This window comes from Trichechus manatus, unplaced genomic scaffold, assembly GCF_000243295.1.
Source record: "Trichechus manatus latirostris isolate Lorelei unplaced genomic scaffold, TriManLat1.0 scaffold00035, whole genome shotgun sequence".
In the NCBI taxonomy this organism is placed as follows: domain Eukaryota; kingdom Metazoa; phylum Chordata; class Mammalia; order Sirenia; family Trichechidae; genus Trichechus; species Trichechus manatus.
The window spans coordinates 9713470-9732349 of NW_004443971.1; the positions used below are offsets into that span (position 1 = coordinate 9713470).

At 45.7% G+C, this 18880-nt stretch overlaps 1 protein-coding gene across 1 annotated transcript in view; it reads left to right on the forward strand.

Moving 5' to 3' along the window:
• Positions 1–8001, forward strand: part of SLC41A1 (solute carrier family 41 member 1) — a 25634-nt gene extending 17633 nt beyond the window's left edge. The window contains exons 9-11 of the mRNA XM_004375219.3: positions 1035–1169; positions 1481–1629; positions 5026–8001. Coding sequence (XP_004375276.1) covers positions 1035–1169; positions 1481–1629; positions 5026–5211 — 470 coding nt within the window. The 3' untranslated portion in view covers positions 5212–8001. The remainder of the gene's footprint in view (positions 1–1034; positions 1170–1480; positions 1630–5025) is intronic.
• Positions 8002–18880: the final 10879 nt, after the last annotated feature.

Below are 18880 nucleotides of genomic sequence, written 5' to 3' on the forward strand. Positions count from 1 at the left end.
CGATGGTGATGGCTCGGGGCAATGGTGATGGCTCAGCGCAGGGCATGGTGAAGGCTCGGGGCAATGGTGATGGCTCCGGGCGATGGTGATGGCTCGGGGGGGATGGTGAAGGCTCGGGGTGATGGTGATGGCTTAGTGCAGGGGATGGTGAAGGTTCGGGGCGATGGTGATGGCTTAGTGCAGGGGATGGTGATGGCTCGGGGCGATGGTGATGGCTCAGCGCAGGGGGTGGTGAAGGCTCGGGGCGATGGTGATGGCTCAGCGCAGGGGATGGTGAAGGCTCGGGGTGATGGTGATGGCTTAGTGCAGGGGATGGTGAAGGCTCAGGGCGATGGTGATGGCTTAGTGCAGGGGATGGTGAAGGCTTGGGGTGATGGTGATGGCTTGGGCGATGGTGATGGCTCGGGGCAATGGTGAAGGCTGGGGGCGATGGTGATGGCTTGGGGCGATGGTGATGGCTCGGGGCGATGGTGACGGCTCAGCGCAGGGGATGGGTTGTGGGGTGAGAGGGTAAACTGAGGAACCAGCACCCTTCTGGGGAGAGGTGCCGGAGGAACCAGATTCCAGAATTCCAAACTCGAAGCCAATACTTGAAGTCGGTTACTGGAGCCAGCGCATGAGCATTGGGTGCCTGGTTCTGCTCAGGGCACTGGAGGAGAGGGTGAGGGAAGGAGGGCCTCCTTCCTTGCCTGTGTGTGAAGACAGATGCAGTTGCTGCACTGGCGGAGAGGTTGGGTTGGCTGAATCTACAGCTCTGCCTGTGCCCTTTCCAGCACTCTCACAGCCATGGCAGGGGCTCATGGGACTGCTGCATCTCCATCGAGGAGAGGGTGGGAGAGCCTAGAAGACTCGCTGCAAGAGGGGATGTCTTTGTCTTCCTTCTTAGTGTCTTGCTCTTCTCCTGGGTCTGGTGAGTGGGCGATGCCCACGTAGACACTAAATGAAGATAAAGGACGATACTTCTACTGGTAAAGACAAGGAACAAGAGGTCCATTGCCTCCCCCGCGTGTCTAAGCCCTTATGTGTCTCTGCAGGTGTTGGGGGCAATCTGGTGGCGGTCCAGGCCAGCCGCATCTCCACCTTCCTGCACATGAATGGAATGCCGGGGGAGAACTCTGAGCAAGCCCCTCGCCGCTGCCCCAGTCCTTGTACCACGTTCTTCAGCCCTGGTAATGGCGGCTTCTCAGACTCTTGGGTCCATTCCATCCCTGGAGGGAGGGGGCCAAGAATCAATGAACTTCACTTAATAAAAAGCTGGGGCCTGGGTACACAAGTCCCCTTTTTCTTGTTGGGCTGTACCAGCTGCTCTGGAGGGCTGTCCTTTCCTGGGACCCCCTTGGGACTGGGGACCGTGGGATGGAGATGCGGAGAGACCTGTCTGGCGCCCTGGAGTACGGTGTGGTCCCTCCTGACTTTCAAAGGCCTTCTGGGGCCAGGACTCCCCCTCATCCTCCTCACACCCTCTCTCTCTTGGACCCAGATGTGAATTCTCGCTCGGCCCGGGTCCTCTTCCTCCTTGTGGTTCCAGGACACCTGGTGTTCCTCTACACTATCAGCTGTATGCAGGGCGGGCATACCACCCTCACACTCATCTTCATCATCTTCTACATGACAGCTGCACTGCTCCAGGTACGGACTGGCGGGGGCGCGGGGGGAGCCAGGGCTGCCCTGATGGGAGGGGAGGGCCAGCTTCATGCCATCACACATTCTGCTCCCTCTTTCTTTGTGTCTTAGCTGCTGATAAACTGTACAGGGGCTCAGGAGAATGAGCTGTCGTTCCAGCACAATCATTAATATACTGTGTGGCTTTGGCTCAGTTGCTTCACTTCCCTGAGCCTCAGTGACACATCTGTAAATTGAGAGGAATGGACCGGAGGTAGTGGTTTTCAAGCATTGCCCTGAGGAGCTGTTGCTTGTGTGAGCAGGTGGGTTCTGGGTGTCACCCCACCTGGCCACAGAGCTTACTTGGCTGTATTTTGCATGCTGGGCTTCCTCTGGAGACTTTATTTGAATAAAGCATTCCACTTCTTGAAAATGGTCAAAACCACTGCACTAGATAATCTATGAGATCCTGTCCAGCTTTGCCATTCTGTAATTCTGTGATGCTTTCTCCCTTGTTGTATTATTACATTTTTTAAACTTTTTATTTTGAAATAATTACAGATACATAGGAAGTTGCAAAAAAAAATGTACAGGGAAGTCCCCTATACTTCTCACTCAATTTCCCCCAATAGTAACATCTTGTATAACTCTAACACAGTATCCTCATATTATACGGGCATTGGTCCAATCCACAGAGCCTGTGCAGATGTCTCCAGTTTTACCTGCACTGTTTTCTGCATGTGTGTGTAGTTCTATGGAGTTTTATCACAAGTGTAGATTTCTGTAACCACCACCACAATCACGACGCAGAATGATTCCACCACCATACGACCGCCTTGTGCTATCCCTTTATAGCTACACGTATCCTCATTATTAAAGGTTAAATCTTTATATAGGTTTTTCATATTTTATGTTTGTGTTTTGAATAGGTGCTAACAGTTCCGTAGTGTTTACAGTGTACACAGTGAAAAGGTGAACAGTGTATCTGCCCTCCTCCCAGTGCCCAGGTCTCTTCCTCACAGCTCATCCGTGTGGTCAGCTTCTTGTGTATCTTTCAAGCTTATTCTGTACTTAAACACAAGCAGGCATACATATTTTCCTTCTTTTTTATATAGATGTAGCATCCTATACACACCGTTCTGCACTCTGCTTTTTTCACATAACAGTTTATCTTAGAAATCGTTCCATATCAATATGTAAAGAGAAGAGCACCGTCATTTTTTATGACTGCATTCTATTCTATTCTATCGATACATCATAATTTCATTTCACCAGTCCCGTTTGGTAAACACAGTTCCCTCCTCACTCCCCACCGGCCCCACTGTAGAAAGGCTGTATGTTAGGACATCTTGAGAAGGGCTGGCTGATGCTGGTTCCCTGCAGCAAAGTGGGGTGCACCTGGTGGGACAGGATGGAGAAGGGGAGTGTGCCGAGGGTGTGTGGCTGGAGGTTTTCAGCTCATCCCTGGGCCTAGGCTGGGAAGGAGCAGCCTTGGCTCCATTATGCTTTATGAATACCCTGGGGAGACCCCCCTCTGCTCTCTTCCCTGGGCCTGTGAAGTGCCCGAGCGTGGCACCGATTGCCTGTAAAGTCCTTCCTGATCCGTTTGCAGCCTCCTCCCAGCCATGTGTCCTGGGGCCTGCTCGGGGTCCAGAATGTAGGAGCAGCTGTTGTCATTCCCTTCCCGGGGCACGTCCCGAAGGCCTCCTGACCACACTCTTTATTTCGGACTGTTCTGCAGCTGCTGGAAAGGGTGTGAAGTTGTGGGGGGCTGGCCCTCACCCAGGGCCAAGGCCACGGGAGTACAAGGCAGCTTTGTGCAGAGCAAGGGGGAATGTGAAAGGGTGTTGGGACCGAAACCTCCTGCTTGCTTGGAGAGACACACAAGAGCCACCAAGTTGGCCTAAAAATCAGTGTCATTTCTGGCTTCTGGGTCCCACAGGGGCGTCTGGTTCCTGCACCTAAGCCCCTTAGGACAGAATGTTTATACTATGGTATTTGCAAAATTTAGTCAAGAGTGAAACCTCCCCAATGACTGTGTTGGAGCTTAACTGTTAGAAACCATTTCATCGCACAGATGCAGTCATTTCAGAAGTCCGGTGTCAGACATCGTGCAGAATATGTAGAAGGTGTAGGCCTGCCCCGCCACAGTATTCTAGGTCAAGTGCGTCTGCCACTTAAAAGTACATGTGAATCTTGTTTAAATGCAGGTTCTGGTTCAGTTGATGCAGAGTGGGGCCTGAGGTTTTGCATTTCTAACAAACACCCAGCTTTTCGTTAATGCTACTGATCTTCCAACCACTAGCAAGGTTCTAATCTAGATCATTCTTAATTACCTGTAGTTATGGAAGGAAAGCAAGGGCACAGATAATCCGAAAAATATTTTGAATTAATATACATTGTCTGCTTTATATGTAGCTGACATATTCATAATTTTATTTTGCTAGAACTAATGTTAAAATAAGGAGCCCTGGTGGCACAGTGGTTAAGCGCTTGGCTGCTAACCGACACGTCAGCGGTTTGAACCCACCAGCTGCTCTTTGGGAGAAAGATGTGGCCGGTCTGCTCCCATAAAGATTACAGCCTTGGAAACCTTATGGGGCAGTTCTACTCTGTCCTGTAGGGTCGCTGTGAGTCGAAAGCGACTCGACAGCAACAAGTTTGGTTTTTTTTATTTTAATGTTAAAATAAGCCTGCATTCTTTGGGCCCACAACAGCAGAGTGGGAAGGGTCAGGAGGAAGCCAGTAGGCATAATCAGCTGTTACTCGGACAGTTGTGCCAGCACCAACCTCAAACACTGTCCTTATTGCAGTCTGCAGAGAAGAAATCCCTGTATAGAAAGCTAACTCCAACCCCTAATCCCTGGCCAGGCTCCTGGAGAGGCCAGCATGGCAGGAATTGGAGTGATCCAGGAATGGTGTGACCCCAGATTAGAGGCAAGAGGGCTGAGTTCCTGAAACAAGTAGGGTTTAGGTTAGGAAGCCCCTTGTTTGGTCTGTGGGTGGTACAAATGGTTAAGTGCTCAGCTGCTAACATAAAGGTTGGTGGTTAGAACCCACCCAGTGGCACAGTAGAAGAAAGGCCTGATGATCTGCTTCCATAAAGATTACAGCCAAGAAAACCCTGTGGAGCAGTTCTACTCTGTAACACATGGGGTTGCCACAAGTCAGAATTGACTTATAGCAATGGGTTTGGTAAATTTAGGAGCAGAGTGTAAGGCTGATGTGGGTGACCCCGGTAGCAGAAGCATCTTCCTTTCTAAAGAGCTCTCATTTTGCTTCGAGGTGGGAAAATGAGCTGTCTCAGGCTAAGGATTGTGGATAGCCAAACTTTCTGATGCAATGAATGGGTGCAATCGCATGGCCTCTGGCTCCCCCTGGAGAGAGGGGATGGCTACAGTCTGGGCCCTTCTGTCTCTCCAGGTGCTGATTCTCCTCTACATCGCAGACTGGATGGTGCACTGGATGTGGGGCCGGGGTCTGGACCCGGACAACTTCTCCATCCCGTACTTGACAGCTCTGGGGGACCTGCTTGGCACTGGGCTCCTAGCACTCAGCTTCCATATTCTCTGGCTCATTGGGGACCGAGACACGGATGTCGGGGACTAGTTTGGTCACTCAGTCTTCTCTCCACCCCCCTGCACTTTCTATCTGAAATTGTTCTTTTGTTCCCATTCCCCCCCTCCACTCCACACTCCCACCTCTTTCTGGGACTTCACTTTGATACTGAATTCTCATTATTTTCAATGGGAATTTTTATACATTGAGCCAAGTTTATATAGCAGGAAATCAGGAAGGACAGATGGACTGAGATAAGCAGTGCAAGAGACAATCACCAAGTGCAGTTTCATGGTGGGTGCCTCCAGGTGGATTGAGGCATGGGGTATTCTGTCTGGGATCTGGGGACGTTTGGGTTTAGTTTTAGCAACCTCAGTCTTGGCCCTAATGAGAAACCCTTTGTGAGTGGGCTCTGGTTTTTGGTTTCTTCTTTCCTTTTTTTTTTTTCTTTTTCCTTGTTGAACAGAAGGAGAAATATCACTGCCCCCAACACATGCTCTTCTAGAAGTGGACCAATCTCAAAGCACTGGGCAGGAGACAACTGCTTCTGGCCACCTATAATCCTAGCCCTATCCTCTGCCCTATGGACTTAGGCCCTCCTGTGCTTAGAAAGAGTAAGGTGGACTGACTAGGCAAATTGTGGACATGCCTCTTACCTGACTGCCTGATAAACACCACCAACCCTTCCTCTGATCTTTGTCCAGTTGATGCCACATCCCGGAGGAATGAGCAGTGGCCTGGTCCCCCCATTGACCCAAGTCCACCCATAGGTTTGCCAAGATCCACATTCTCCCCAGGCCCAAAGGACTGATTATTTGTTTCTGTTCAACCTTCATCTCTAAAATGTCTCTAAGCACTACTTTCCCCAGAGCTTGCTAGGTTGGATTCCGAAATTAGGGACTGAGTGTGGAGATGTGGAGTATGATTGGGAGGTTGAGGGCAACCAGGGGTGATTAATTGCTGCTGTTTCTCCTAAGGACATAATCATGTGTAGTCACCTTGGACTCTGTCACATCCTAAAACCACTTATTCTGTCATGTCATGGAAGTGAGATTTCCTCTTCCTTGCCTTCTGCCCACAAACATCGTTCATTCAGTCACTCATTCAACACATACACAGCCTCCTCCAAGGTGAGCTTTTCTCAAGGCATGATCTGAAACATTCATTGAGCAATATTTATTGAGTGCCTACTATGTGTTAGGTACTGTGTGGGGCACTGACAGTCTAGTCGTAAGGGAAACACAGCTCCAACTTCGTCTCATTCCCCAGATTACGAAGGCAGTGAACCCCTTTCAATCTGACAGTTTCCTCGTAAGTGTTTGAGTCTATATCACCAGGCCAGGTTCTGCCTCTTCCTCCTTCTTAGATCCCACCTCTGCAATGCTGACCACGAGAGCCCTTAGCCCCATTTCTCAACCAATGGTCATTTCCCGAAACTACCCTGCCTTCCTCTCCCTTACTGCCACTTCTCCTCACCAGGCACCCAAAACAGGATTCAGAACTAGTGGGCTGGACATCAACCAGCTGTGTCTACTCTTCCCTGCCTGGCATAAGATGAGGAGGAAGCTGGAACCTCTGCATCTTCCCCCATATATTCCTCTGAACAGATTGGAAATTTGCCCACACTCACACGTGTACAAATCTGGGCATTTGGGTGCAGGCCTTTTCTAGCCTTTCTGTTAGAAGTCTCCCCTCTGTAGCTAAAGGTCCCACCTCCAAGGGAAGGCTTAGGCAATGACCCTATCTCCTATCAATGCCATGCCTTCACCCAGGGACTTGCCCGATACCTCCTGAGACTCTTCTCTCCCTCCATTCCCGCCCACGCCACCTTGTGGAGTCGTAGAACCTTGGAACTGAAAGGCATCTTAGAGGTTATCTGCTAGAGTTGTGTCTGACGGAGTTAATGAACAGCAGCCTGGGCTTGTTTCTGCTCTTCCCTCAGGCCTTCTTTCATCTTGTCCTCAACCTCAAAACACACTTGCACACAGACTTTTCTTGTACAGGCACCAAAACCAACTCCTCTCGCCCTGAGACTGTGCCCTATGATCTTCAGGCCCCCTCCCCCAGTCACTCCCCTCCCCATCTCTGCAGTTTGGCCAGGCTGTCCGGAGGACTGTGAAATGTCCTTTGTCTAAAAAGCAGAAAGGTAGGCGTGCCCCAGGTCCAGAGTGTGTGAGCAGAAAGGGGACTGGGGCGAGGGGGAGAGAAAATGACTTCCATGGAAGACTCATTTCTATTCCCGATTGCACAAACTCCATGTACTTTTGGCCTGGCCGCAAGGAGGGATATTGGTTTACTCTTGTATCCTTAAAAAGTTACAGAACTGTATCTTAAGAGAATTATTTATAGTTACTATAACTGAATTGACAAATGTCAACTGATAAATTATATTTGGTAAAATAAAGAGGACGTTTATTTAGGTGGTTGGTGGTTCCTGTGTGCCTCTTCAGAAAGTCACATCCACTCTTGTGTTCGACCCCCCTGCTGTCCCCACGCTCTCCTCGCTCAGAGGTGGAAAGGGGCCAAAGTGTGACAAGGACTGAAACGTCTCTTAAATACAGAGATCGTGTGAGAGAAAACACACGTTAATCAGTTACTGAGAGTGATTAATGGTACCCTGGGGTCTCCACAAGCAGCCAAATGCAGAGTCCTTGCTCTCCAGGAGGTTACATTCTGGTCTCACACACTGCCTCCGCGCTGGTTGCGGCATTGTCCTAGGGATATGAGTGTGAGTTAAGATTCCCTCCTTCCAGGGGCTTACAGTCTGTTTGGATCAAAACAATAATAAATAATAATAGCTATTCTTGGTGAATCAGGAGCCCTGATGGCAAAGTGGTTGAAGCACTGAGCTGCTAATAGAAAGGTCAGCGATTCAAACCCACCAGCTTTTCCTTGGGAGAAAAATGTGGCAAGCTGCTTCCATAAAGATTTACAGCTTTGGAAACCATATGGGGCAGTTCTACTCTGGCCTATAGGGTCACTATGAGTCGGAAACAACTTGATGACAATGGATTTGTTTTTTTTTATTATTACTAAGTGCCTTCCCTGTGTTAAAACTCTGTAAGCCCTGAAGAAATTTATACTTGACCGCAAAGGGTTTGGAGTCAGGCAGGCCTGGGTTCAAATCCCAGCTCTTCTGCTTGTATCTGTGTGATATTCAGCAAATCTTTTACCCTCTCAGAGCCTCAGTTTCCTCATCTGTTCTAACACCTATTTCATAGGATTGGTATAAGACTTCAATGAGATCATGTACATAAAGCAGTACGGACTGTGCCTGGCACATACTGAAAAAACCCAAACTCGCCATCGAGTCGATTCTGACTCATACATGGAGTAAACCCTAAAGTACCAGCCAAGAGGGCAGAATAGTGACTCCCCAAAACCAAACCCGTTGCCATCCAGTCAATTCTGACCCATGGTGACTCCATCTGTTGCAGACAAGAACTGCACTTCATAGGGTTTTCAAGGCTGTGACCTTTTGGAAGGAAGCAAGTCACCAGGCCTTTCTTCCAAGGCATCTCTGGGGGGATTCAAACCACCAACCTTTCGGTTAGTAGTTGAGCACTTAACTGTTTGCACCACCTAGGGACTCCTGACCAATGACTAGGTGATGTCAATGTACTAACCAAGGGGGTAAACCAAGGATGCCGAGCGAGCAGGCAGATGGGAAAGGCACCTAATCAAGTATTGGGGGCCAGGAAAGGCTGTTGGAGGAAGACATACCTAAACTGAGAAGACTAGGAATTAGCCGAGCAGCGGGTGGGAGAAGAAAGTTGTCCTGCGGAGGCAACAAGCTGCTAAGCAGGAAAGTGGGCCCCGTGTATTTGGAAACTGCAAATAGATCCATGTGACTGAAGTTGGGAGTGCAGAGGGTGATAACACGACCTATGAGATGCACACACATTTCTGACAAAGCAGTTTTTCTGAGATGACAGACACAGAAGGGCAGAGTCACAGGTCTGTCTATGCTGGGAACCACTGCCCACCCAAGACTTGTCCCTCGCAGGATTCATGACAATATGATACAGCATAGACTGAGTGCTGAATGTTTGCCGCTCGCAGAAACCAGCCTTTTATTACAGTCCTGGGCTCTAGAACTAACTCTTCAAAGCAGCAACATGTTAATAAGGCTATTAAGGGTTAGCAGAGAGAGGATAATTGCTGGTGTTTTACTATACAGTATACTATGCTATACAGTGTGCTTTTAAATAATAAGCCCCATTCATGACTTTTTCTATGGCAGGCATAATATTATCTTTAATGCTCACAACAACTCTACGGGATAGATACAATCACCATTTTACAGAGGGAGAAACAGGCTCAGAGAGATTAACTCAAACACCCAGGTCTCTGTCACCCCGATGCCTTCCTACCATGCCCGGAGTCAGATGAAACAGCTGGCCAGAATGCTTCTCTGTAAGGAAGCACGAAAATATTGCTGAAATATGGTGCCTTTTATCTCAGTTTTGCTCATGAGACACCTCACGTTACTGGAAAATGTTCACTGTCTACTGAAATAGACAGTACCTTCCAATGGGCATTTAAAAACAAGCCTTCCAGATGCCAACATATCTCTGATGATATTTTTGCAACATAATTACAGGCAACCCTGAGATCAGCCAGCTGACAGTCTCTTGAAGCCAGCTGTCTCCTTCCAGCTAAAATTCTGAAACTGAATAATGCCTGGTACGGTGCTGTTTACTGCAAATGAGCATTTTATTCTATTATCTAAATATAAAATCTTTTAATATGGCTCCCCCAGAAATGTCTGGCTTGCGGGGGAAAAAAAAAAACCCTAGAAAGAAAACAGAAATTGCAGAAAAGACAATAGTTTGGCCAACCAGAAAAGAGAGTGTAAACATTATTTGAAAGACTTTATGGCTATATCCATCTTTAGTTAAGTGTGGTAACTAACACTAAAAAACAAACCAGTTGCCATCTCATCGACTCCAACTCATGCAGACCCCATGTGTGTCAGAGTAGAACTGTGCTCCATGTGGTTTTCAATGGCTGATTTTTCAGAAATAGATTGCCAGGGCTTTCTTCCGAGGCGCCTCTGGGTAGACTGAAACCTCCAACCTTCTGGTTAGCTGTCAAGTGTGTTAACTGTTTATACCACCCAGGGACTCTAACAGTATCTAGCTATTGTTAACTCCTGATTTTAAACATAAATATTTTTTACTATAGAAATAGTTTTAACACCTACCAAAGAAATGTTGAGCAAGTATATAGAAGGGTGTTCCTTTGAAGGAGCCCACAGGTATGGCCTTCTGGGTCATCCGTATGTCTCTCTGGCCTTGAGTCACCCCAGTCTGTCGTGTGCATAACTTTCACGTGCATTACCTAAATTGTTGACTACTTCACAGATTATTCAGAAAAGAAGTATTTGGTTTTTAGGAGTTAGAAATCTATAGAAAGAGAAGCTATCTCAGAGAAATCTTTGAGAGCGTAAATGACCTGCCCCAGATAACATAGATTATTTGTGTCAAAGCTGGAATATTGAAGAAGGTCTCCTGATTGCCAGGTCAAAAACCAAACCTCCCACCATACAGGTTCAGGAAGGTGGGGAGGAGATGTCACCGTTGCCTGAGGCACCATGGGGTGGGGGGACAAGCCAGGAGTGCAGTGACTGATCTTTCTCTGTTTTAACTCCGTTGCTGTGGAGGACAGAACAATCCATCACGTGCCCACCCAGGCCTCTACGTTCCATGTCTCTTGCTTTGCTTAGCATCTAGGTTATCTTGTTTCCTGTGTCAGGGTCAAAGCAGGCAGCTAGAGTCCTCTGGGATGTTCAGAGCCCACCTAGTAGTCTGCTCCTTTCCACAGGCTGCCTTCTCTAATCAGGGCATATTCCTATTTTTTCACCTCCGCTGTCAATAAGTAAGGGTCATGATGTCCACTTTCGGACTGAGGAAACGTGCTGAGGATGCTACTCTTCTGGAAGTCTCCCTAGTCCCCACACAATGTTAAAAAATGATAATTAAGCACAAGCTTTCGAGATAGGCAGACATAGCTCATTTAATCCCAGCCATCTTAGCTTGTGGCCATAATTAGCTTCTTTTGATCCTCAGTTGCCCCATCTGTAAAATGAGACCACAAAGCCTTTCCTGGGTGGTTGTCAGGCACATTATTATATAATGTGGATTGGATTGGTGGTGGTAGCAAAATGAGAAATACTCAGGATATACAGTTCAAGATCATATGAAGGAACTAGTGAATCAATGAATTGTTAGACTTGGCCCTACCTTTGATTTTACTCATCCATGACATGGACGTAGTTCAAATTAGACAAGGCTGTGCGCTGGGAAGGACCAGCTGGCTTCATAGACAGGGCCCCACGGGGCGAATGAATGCACTCTGGCCCTGGGCCGGGCCTCATCCTCAGAGGCTCAGAAACTCAGTCCTATCCAGCAATCATCTTCCTCAGGGAGGCTGACTTAGACCCACCAACTCACAAAGGCCTGTACATAAGACTGGTCGTGGGCAGTTAGATATCTTTGCTCCCTGAAGGCCAACATGGGAAGGCAGATGATCAGATGCTACCTGGAGAGTTTGGAATCATAATAGAGGATGTTGGTTTTGTAATACCAAAACCAAAAACCAAACCCCTTGCTGTCAAGTCGATTCCAACTCACAGTGACCCTATGGGACGGAGCAGAACTACCCCATAGGGTTTCCAAGGAGTGGCTGGTGGATTTGAACTGCTGACCTTTTGGTTAGCAGCCAAATGGTTAACCATTGTGCCACCAGGGCTCCTGTTTTTATAATAGGGAAGTATAATGTCATTAGGCCTTGTCGGTTGGCTGCATCTGTCTCCACAATAGTGGTATACCTAACAGACGGGCCAGATATTCCCATAAGACTCTGATCTCTCTCCACCAGACCGAGTTTAAAAGAGCTGTGCTCAGTAATGTCCTCTAAGAGTCTCCTTTCTTTGTCTCTAAGGCTGACCAAGTTCCTTCAGGTAATGCATTCCTTCTTGAGATATGTTTGTACCTTCAATCAGGCTATGTCTCCTGCCAGGGAACCTCTCATTACATGTTGATATTTTAGAGTTTAATTCTGGGAGGGAGGTTGTCAGTGGGTAATTAAATACAGCCTTCAGGTATAGTAATTTCTGTCTTCCTCACCTCTTAACCAACCAGTTGCCATCAAGTCGATTCCAACTAATGGTGACCCCATGTGCGTCAGAGTAGAACTATGCTCCATAGGCTGGTTTCTCAGAAGTAGATCCCCAGGGCTTTCTTCTGAGATGCCTCTGGTGGACTTGAACCTCCAACCTTTTGATTAGCCCCATTTACACCACCAAGGGACTCCCCCTCACCTCTTACAGAAGTTAAAAGAACATAGGAAATTAGAACAGAATCATCTCAGTGCTGGAAGGGAACTCTGTTTACAGATGCCCAGTGGTAAATGGACTTTCCCAGTGCCACTTTGACAACTGGGGCCACACACTGAGTTCTTTCAACCAAAATTTTCTCTCTAGCTTCCACCTCTTTCCTATCTTCTTTCCCTGGTCCTTACCTGGGGTGGAAGGGAGGGTATCCACAGAAGAGGAAAATGTGGCAACAAAATGTGGCAACAATAAAAACTGTGGTTTGGGGTTTTCCCTAGATGCTCCCAGGTTTACAATTAGCCCTAGACTCTTGGGCACAAGGCAGCAAAGGAATGATTGGCAGGTAGCTGTTTGAACCCATCAGCCTCTCTCTCTAGAGGGTTTCCTTGGGCGCCTTGCTGCGGAGCTTTCCAGGTGAATGCTTAGCTGAGTCACAGGCATCTCACCAAAATGCCTTCCCCTCCTCAGAGCAAAGTGAGTCTGGGGCTTAGGACTGACGGGTAGCTGTAGCACTGTGGCCTCACCAGGTCTGAGCCTCCCTCCATGCTGCTGGACCCTCTGCTGTCTCACTTCAGTCTCCATGTTGTTGTTGGGTGCCATTGAGCCATTTTTGACTCATAGCAACCCCATGTGACAGGAGAACTACCCCATACGGCTTTCTCGGCTGTAGTCTTTACAGAAGCAGATTGCCAGTTCTTTCTCCCGCAGAGCCACTGGGTGGGTTAGAACTGCTGACATTTCATTTAGCAGCCGAGCGCTTAACCGTTTGCACCACCAGGGCTCCTTGGCAAAATGTTAGTAATTGGTTAGGTCCAGCTGAAGTACGTACTGGTATGCACTGTACTCTTTTTAACTTTTCTATAAGTTTGAAATTTTTCAAAATCAAACGTGGGAAGTAAAAACTAAGAAAGAGAAAGGCAGACAGAAACGGAGCAAGGCTGACCACTTTCCGCAGCTTCCAAAAGACTGTGTTCCAAACATGTCTATGCAAATCAGCTGTTTGGCACTCTGAATGTTTTTCTTTCTCTCTTATTTATAACTGCCTCTCTGGGAAACTGCAATCAGAATTGCAACTTAGTATCCAAGAAATATACCCCCTACTCCACCAGAGGAATGGCTAGCCCTCTGATGGAAACTTTATGACTTGGGGGAGCATCAGTAATTTGCTAATCTTCCCTTTTAAACCTTCACTCCCCACGTTTTCTGATTTGCAAAACTAAGGGTAGTTTTCCCGCGAACTGACAACCACGGTCCAAGCCAAGATTTTGTATTTGAAGTTCCCGTTTCCTTTGCAGCATGCTGGTTGTTTGTAAGTCAAATAATTATAAATTGGTTGCATAGTTAAGTGACCAAAAGTCAAACCGATTATAAATGAACAAGTGACCAATAAGGGCTGTGATAATAAGGGAGATGTTCATAAATGAGGTGATACTTAAATCAGGCCTTAAGGCAGCATTTCTCAACGTGGAATCTGGCCTAGGATTCACCTGGGTACTTGCCAAAAATGCAGATACCTCTGGGTCCTACCCCAGCCCTAGAGAATCAGAATGTCTCTATTGAACAAGTGCCCCGTGTGATTTTTATGCACACTAAAGTTTAAGAACTTAAAGTGTGGTAGGCATTAGAAGAGTGGAAAGAAGCCTGAAGGGTATTCTGATAGGTGAAGCACCCTAGGCAAAGATAAAAGTAAAAAATGAGATGGCTTTTCAAGAATATAAGGAGGGCAGGTGGGAGGGAGGGGGACAAGGGACACTTAGGAGATACTGAGCTTCTGTTGAGGGTGATGGAAAAAGTTGGAAATGGATAGTAGCGATGGTTGCACAACATGGTGAATACTGTGAATGTCACTAATTTGCACATGTGAAGAATGTTGAAATGGCAAATGTCTTGTTACAATATATTTATGATAATAAAAAATAAAAAGAGTATAAGAAACCTTAACTTGTTGGAGGGAAGAAATCCCCATTTCAGGTCAGTTGACAGTTGAGATGAAATGAAGTTGGTTAGCTAGGGTGGGGCCAGCATGAAAGCTTGGACACCAGCTCAGGGAGGTTGGCCACTTTTTAGAAGATAGTTGGTAGACGTGAAGGAACAATAATAATGTTTTAGGGAAATCATCCTGGCCAGTTGTGTAGGTTGAATTGAACAGAAGAGAAACTGAAGTCAGTAAGACCAATGAACAGCTTACTGAAGTAATACAGGTGTGAGATGATGAAAGTGTGAACTGGGAAAGTGCCCTGAATATGGAGCAGAGAGGAGGGATGGGAGAGACATTTTGGAAGGAAGAATCAGTAGAATATATATGATGCCTGACTTTTTGAAAGGGGAGTGGGCACACACAAAAATCAGTTGTGTTTCTATACACCAGCAATGAACAATCTGAAAAGGAAATCAAGAAAACATTTGCATTTACAATATCATCTAAAGAAAAACAAAAAAAACCTAAGAGTAATTTAACCAGTGAAGTGAAAGACTTACACACTGAGTACTATAAAATATTGCTGAAAGAAATGAAATAAGACCTAAATAAGTAGAAACACATCCCATGTTCATGGATTGGAAGACTTGATATTAAGATGTCAATATTACCCAACTGTCATGGATTGAATTGTGTCCCCCCAAAAATGCATGTATCAGTTTGGCTGGGCCATGATTCCCAGTATTGTGTGGTTGTCCTCCATTTTGTGATTGTAATTTTATGTTAAAGAGGATTAGGGTGGGATTGTATAACACCCTTAGTAAGGTCACATCCCTGATCCAATGTAAAGGGAGTTTCCCTAGGGTGTGGCCTGCACCACTTTTTATCTTACAAGAGATAAAAGGAAAGGGAAGTAAACAGAGGATTGGAGACCTCATACCACCAAGAAAGCAGTGCCGGGAGCAGAGCGCGTCCTTTGGGACCCAGGGTCCCTGCACGGAGAAGCTCCTAGTCCGAGGGAAGATTGATGAGAAGGCCGACAGAGAGAGAAAGCCTTCCCCTGGAGCTGACACTCTGAATTTGGACTCAGCCTGAAGCTGACGCCCTGAATTTGGACTTTTAGCCTACTATACTGTGAGGAAATAAACTTCTCTTTGTTAAAGCCATCCACTTGTGGTATTTCTGTTAGAGCAGTACTAGATAACCAAGACACCAAACCCCCCCCCCAAAAAAAAAATTACCCAAAGCAATCTACAAATTTAATGCAATTTCTATCAAAATTCCAACAGCCTACTAAATGGGCACACCAGCCCAGGGACAAAGACAAGAAGGCAGAAGGAGACAGGAAAGCTGGTAACAGAGAACCCACAGTTGAGAAGGAGAGAGTGTTGCCATGTCATGGGGTTGGCAACCAATGTCACAAAACAATATGTGTATTAATTGTTTAATGAGAAACTAATTTGCTTTGTAAACTTTCATCTAAAGTACAATTAAAAAACAAAAAATTCCAATAGCCTTTTTTTGCAGAAATGGAAAAGCCGATCCTCAAATTCATATAGAATTGCAAGGGACCCTGAACAGCCAAAATAATCTTGAAAAAGAAGAACAAAGTTAGAAGACTCACACTTCCCAATTTCAGAATGCACTATAAAGCTACAGTAATCAAAACAGTCTGGCACTGGTTGAAGGATAGGCATTTAGACTAATGGGATAGAATTGAAAGCTCAGAAATAAATCCATACATCTATGGCCAATTGATTTTTGGCAAGGATGCCAAGTCCATTCAATAGGAAAGGAATAGTCTTTTTAATAAATGGTACTGGAACAACTAGATGTCCACATGCAAAAGAATGAAGTTGGACCCATACCTCACATCATATGTGAAAATTAACTCAAAATGGACCAATGACCTAAATGTAAGAACTAATATCATAAAACCTTAGTAAAAAACATAGGGGTAAAACTGCAACACTTTGTTTCTGACAATGAATTCTTAGATATTACGCCAAAAGCATGATCAACAAAAGAAAAAAATAAATTGGAGTTCATCAAAATGAAAAATTTTTGTGTATCAAAGGACTTTACTAAGAAAATGAAGAGACAGTCTACAAAATATTTGGGAAATATATATCTGATAAGAATTTAATATCCAGAATATATGAAGCACTCCTACAATTCAACAACAAAAAGACAACCGCAATTAAAAAATGGGCAAAGGACTTAGACATTTCTCTAAAGAAGATATACAAATGGCCAAGAAACATGCAAAAAGATGCTCAATGTCATTAGTCGTTAAGGAAATGCAAATCAAAACCACAATGAGATACCACTTCACACTCACTTGGATGGCTATTATTAGAAAAACTAAAACTAAAAAGTGTTGGCAAGCATGTGAAGAACCCTCATGCATTGCTGCTGGAAATGTAAAATGGTGCAGCCGCTGTGGAATTACCCACCAACAATTCCACCCCTAGGTATATACCCAAAAGACTTGAAAACAGGGACTCAAATAGATACTTGTATGCCAATGTTCATAGTACCATTATTCACAGTAGCCAAAAGGTGGAAACAACCCAAATGTCCATCAACAGATGAATGGATAAGCAAAATGTGGTATATACATACAAAGGAATATTACTAAGCCATAAAGAGAAATGAAGTTCTGATAGATGCTATAACATGGATGAACCTTAAAAACATAATGCTGAGTGAAAAAAATTAGACACAAAATGACAAATATTGTATGATCCCACTTATATGGAATATCTAGAATAGGCAAATGCATAGAGACAGAGGTTTGTTAATGGTTACCAGGGGTTAGGTTAGAAATCAAACAACGCATTGCATTGGGCAAATTTGCTGCAAAAGACCTCTTTAAAGTGTTAAAAAGCAAAGATGTCACTTTAAGGCCTATGGTGTACCTGACCCAAGCCATAGTGTTTTCAATCGCCTCATATGCATATGGAAACCCTGGTAGTGTAGTGGCTAAGAGCTCGGCTGCTAATTAAAAGGTCTGCAGTTCAAATCCACCAGGTGCTCCTTGGAAACACTATGGGGCAGTCCTGTAGGGTCACTATTAGTCAGAATCGACTCGACAGCAACAGGTTTGGATTTTTTGGTTTTCATATGAACGTGATTGCAATGAATAAGAAAGACGGAAGAAGAATGGACGCCTTTGAATTATGGTATTGGCAATGAATGTTGAATATACCATGGACTGCCAAAAGAGTGCACAAATCTGTTTTGGAAGAAATATAGCCAGGGTGCTCCTTGGAAGCAAGGATGGCGAGACTTGGTCTCACGTACTGTGGACATGTTATCAGGAGGGACCAGTCCCTGGAGAAGGATATCATACTTGGTAAAGTGGAAGGTCAGCAAAAAAAGAGGAAGACTCTCAACGAGATGGATTGACACAGTGGCTGTAACAATGAGATCAAGCCTAACAACGATCATGAGGATGGCACAGGACCGGGCAGTGTTTTCCTTCTGTCGCTATGAGTCAGAACCGCCTCGATGGCACCTAATAACAACAACAGGGGTTAGGGGGAGGAGAGAATGGGAGTTATTGCTAAAGGGGTACTGAGTTTCTGTTTGGGGTGATGTAAAACTTTTGGAAATGATGGTGGTAGCACAAGATGGATGTAATTAATGTTACTGAATTGTATACTTAAAAAGGGTTAAAATGGCAAACTTTTTGTTATATGTATTTTACCACAATAAATAAAAGTGGCGGTTGGTGGGGGAGGGCTGTAAAGGGACATCTGAAAAAGGAAATATTAATAATGCTCGAGGTCTGAAGCCTGAGCAAAGGGAAGAAATGACAAGGCCAATGACAGAAATAGGGAAACTGAGAAAAGGAGCTGTTATGTGGTCAAGTGATGCGTTCAGTCCAAGATGTAATGAGAGGGAAGCTGTGGCGGAGCATCTAAGTGGAGGTGCCTTTCTGGGAGTTAGACGTAATGGTTTAGAGATAAAGACAAAGAGAGATATTTAAGCCAAAGGCAATTAACTAAAGTGAAGAGTTTATCGAACAATCAACTCAGGGATTGTCTTAGTTATCTAGGGCTGCTATAACAGAAATACCACAAGCAGATGGCTTTAACAAAGAGAAATTTATTTTTTCACAGTCTAGGGGGCTAGAAGTCCGAATTAAGGGCATCAGCTCCAGGGGAAGCCCTTCTCTGTTGGCTCTGGAGGAAGGTCTTTGCTATCAATCTTTCCCTGGACTGGGAGCTTCTCAGCGCAGGGACCCCGGGTCCAAAGGATGTGCTCTTCTCCTGGCACTACTTTCTTGGTAGTATGAGATAGATTGGCTTAAAACACAATCCAGTCTCGTAGATTGAGTCTCATCAACATAACTGCCGCTGATCTCATCTCACTAACATCACAGAGATGGGATTTATAACACGTAGGAAAATCACATCAGGTGACAAAATGGTGGACAATCACACAATACTGGGAATCAT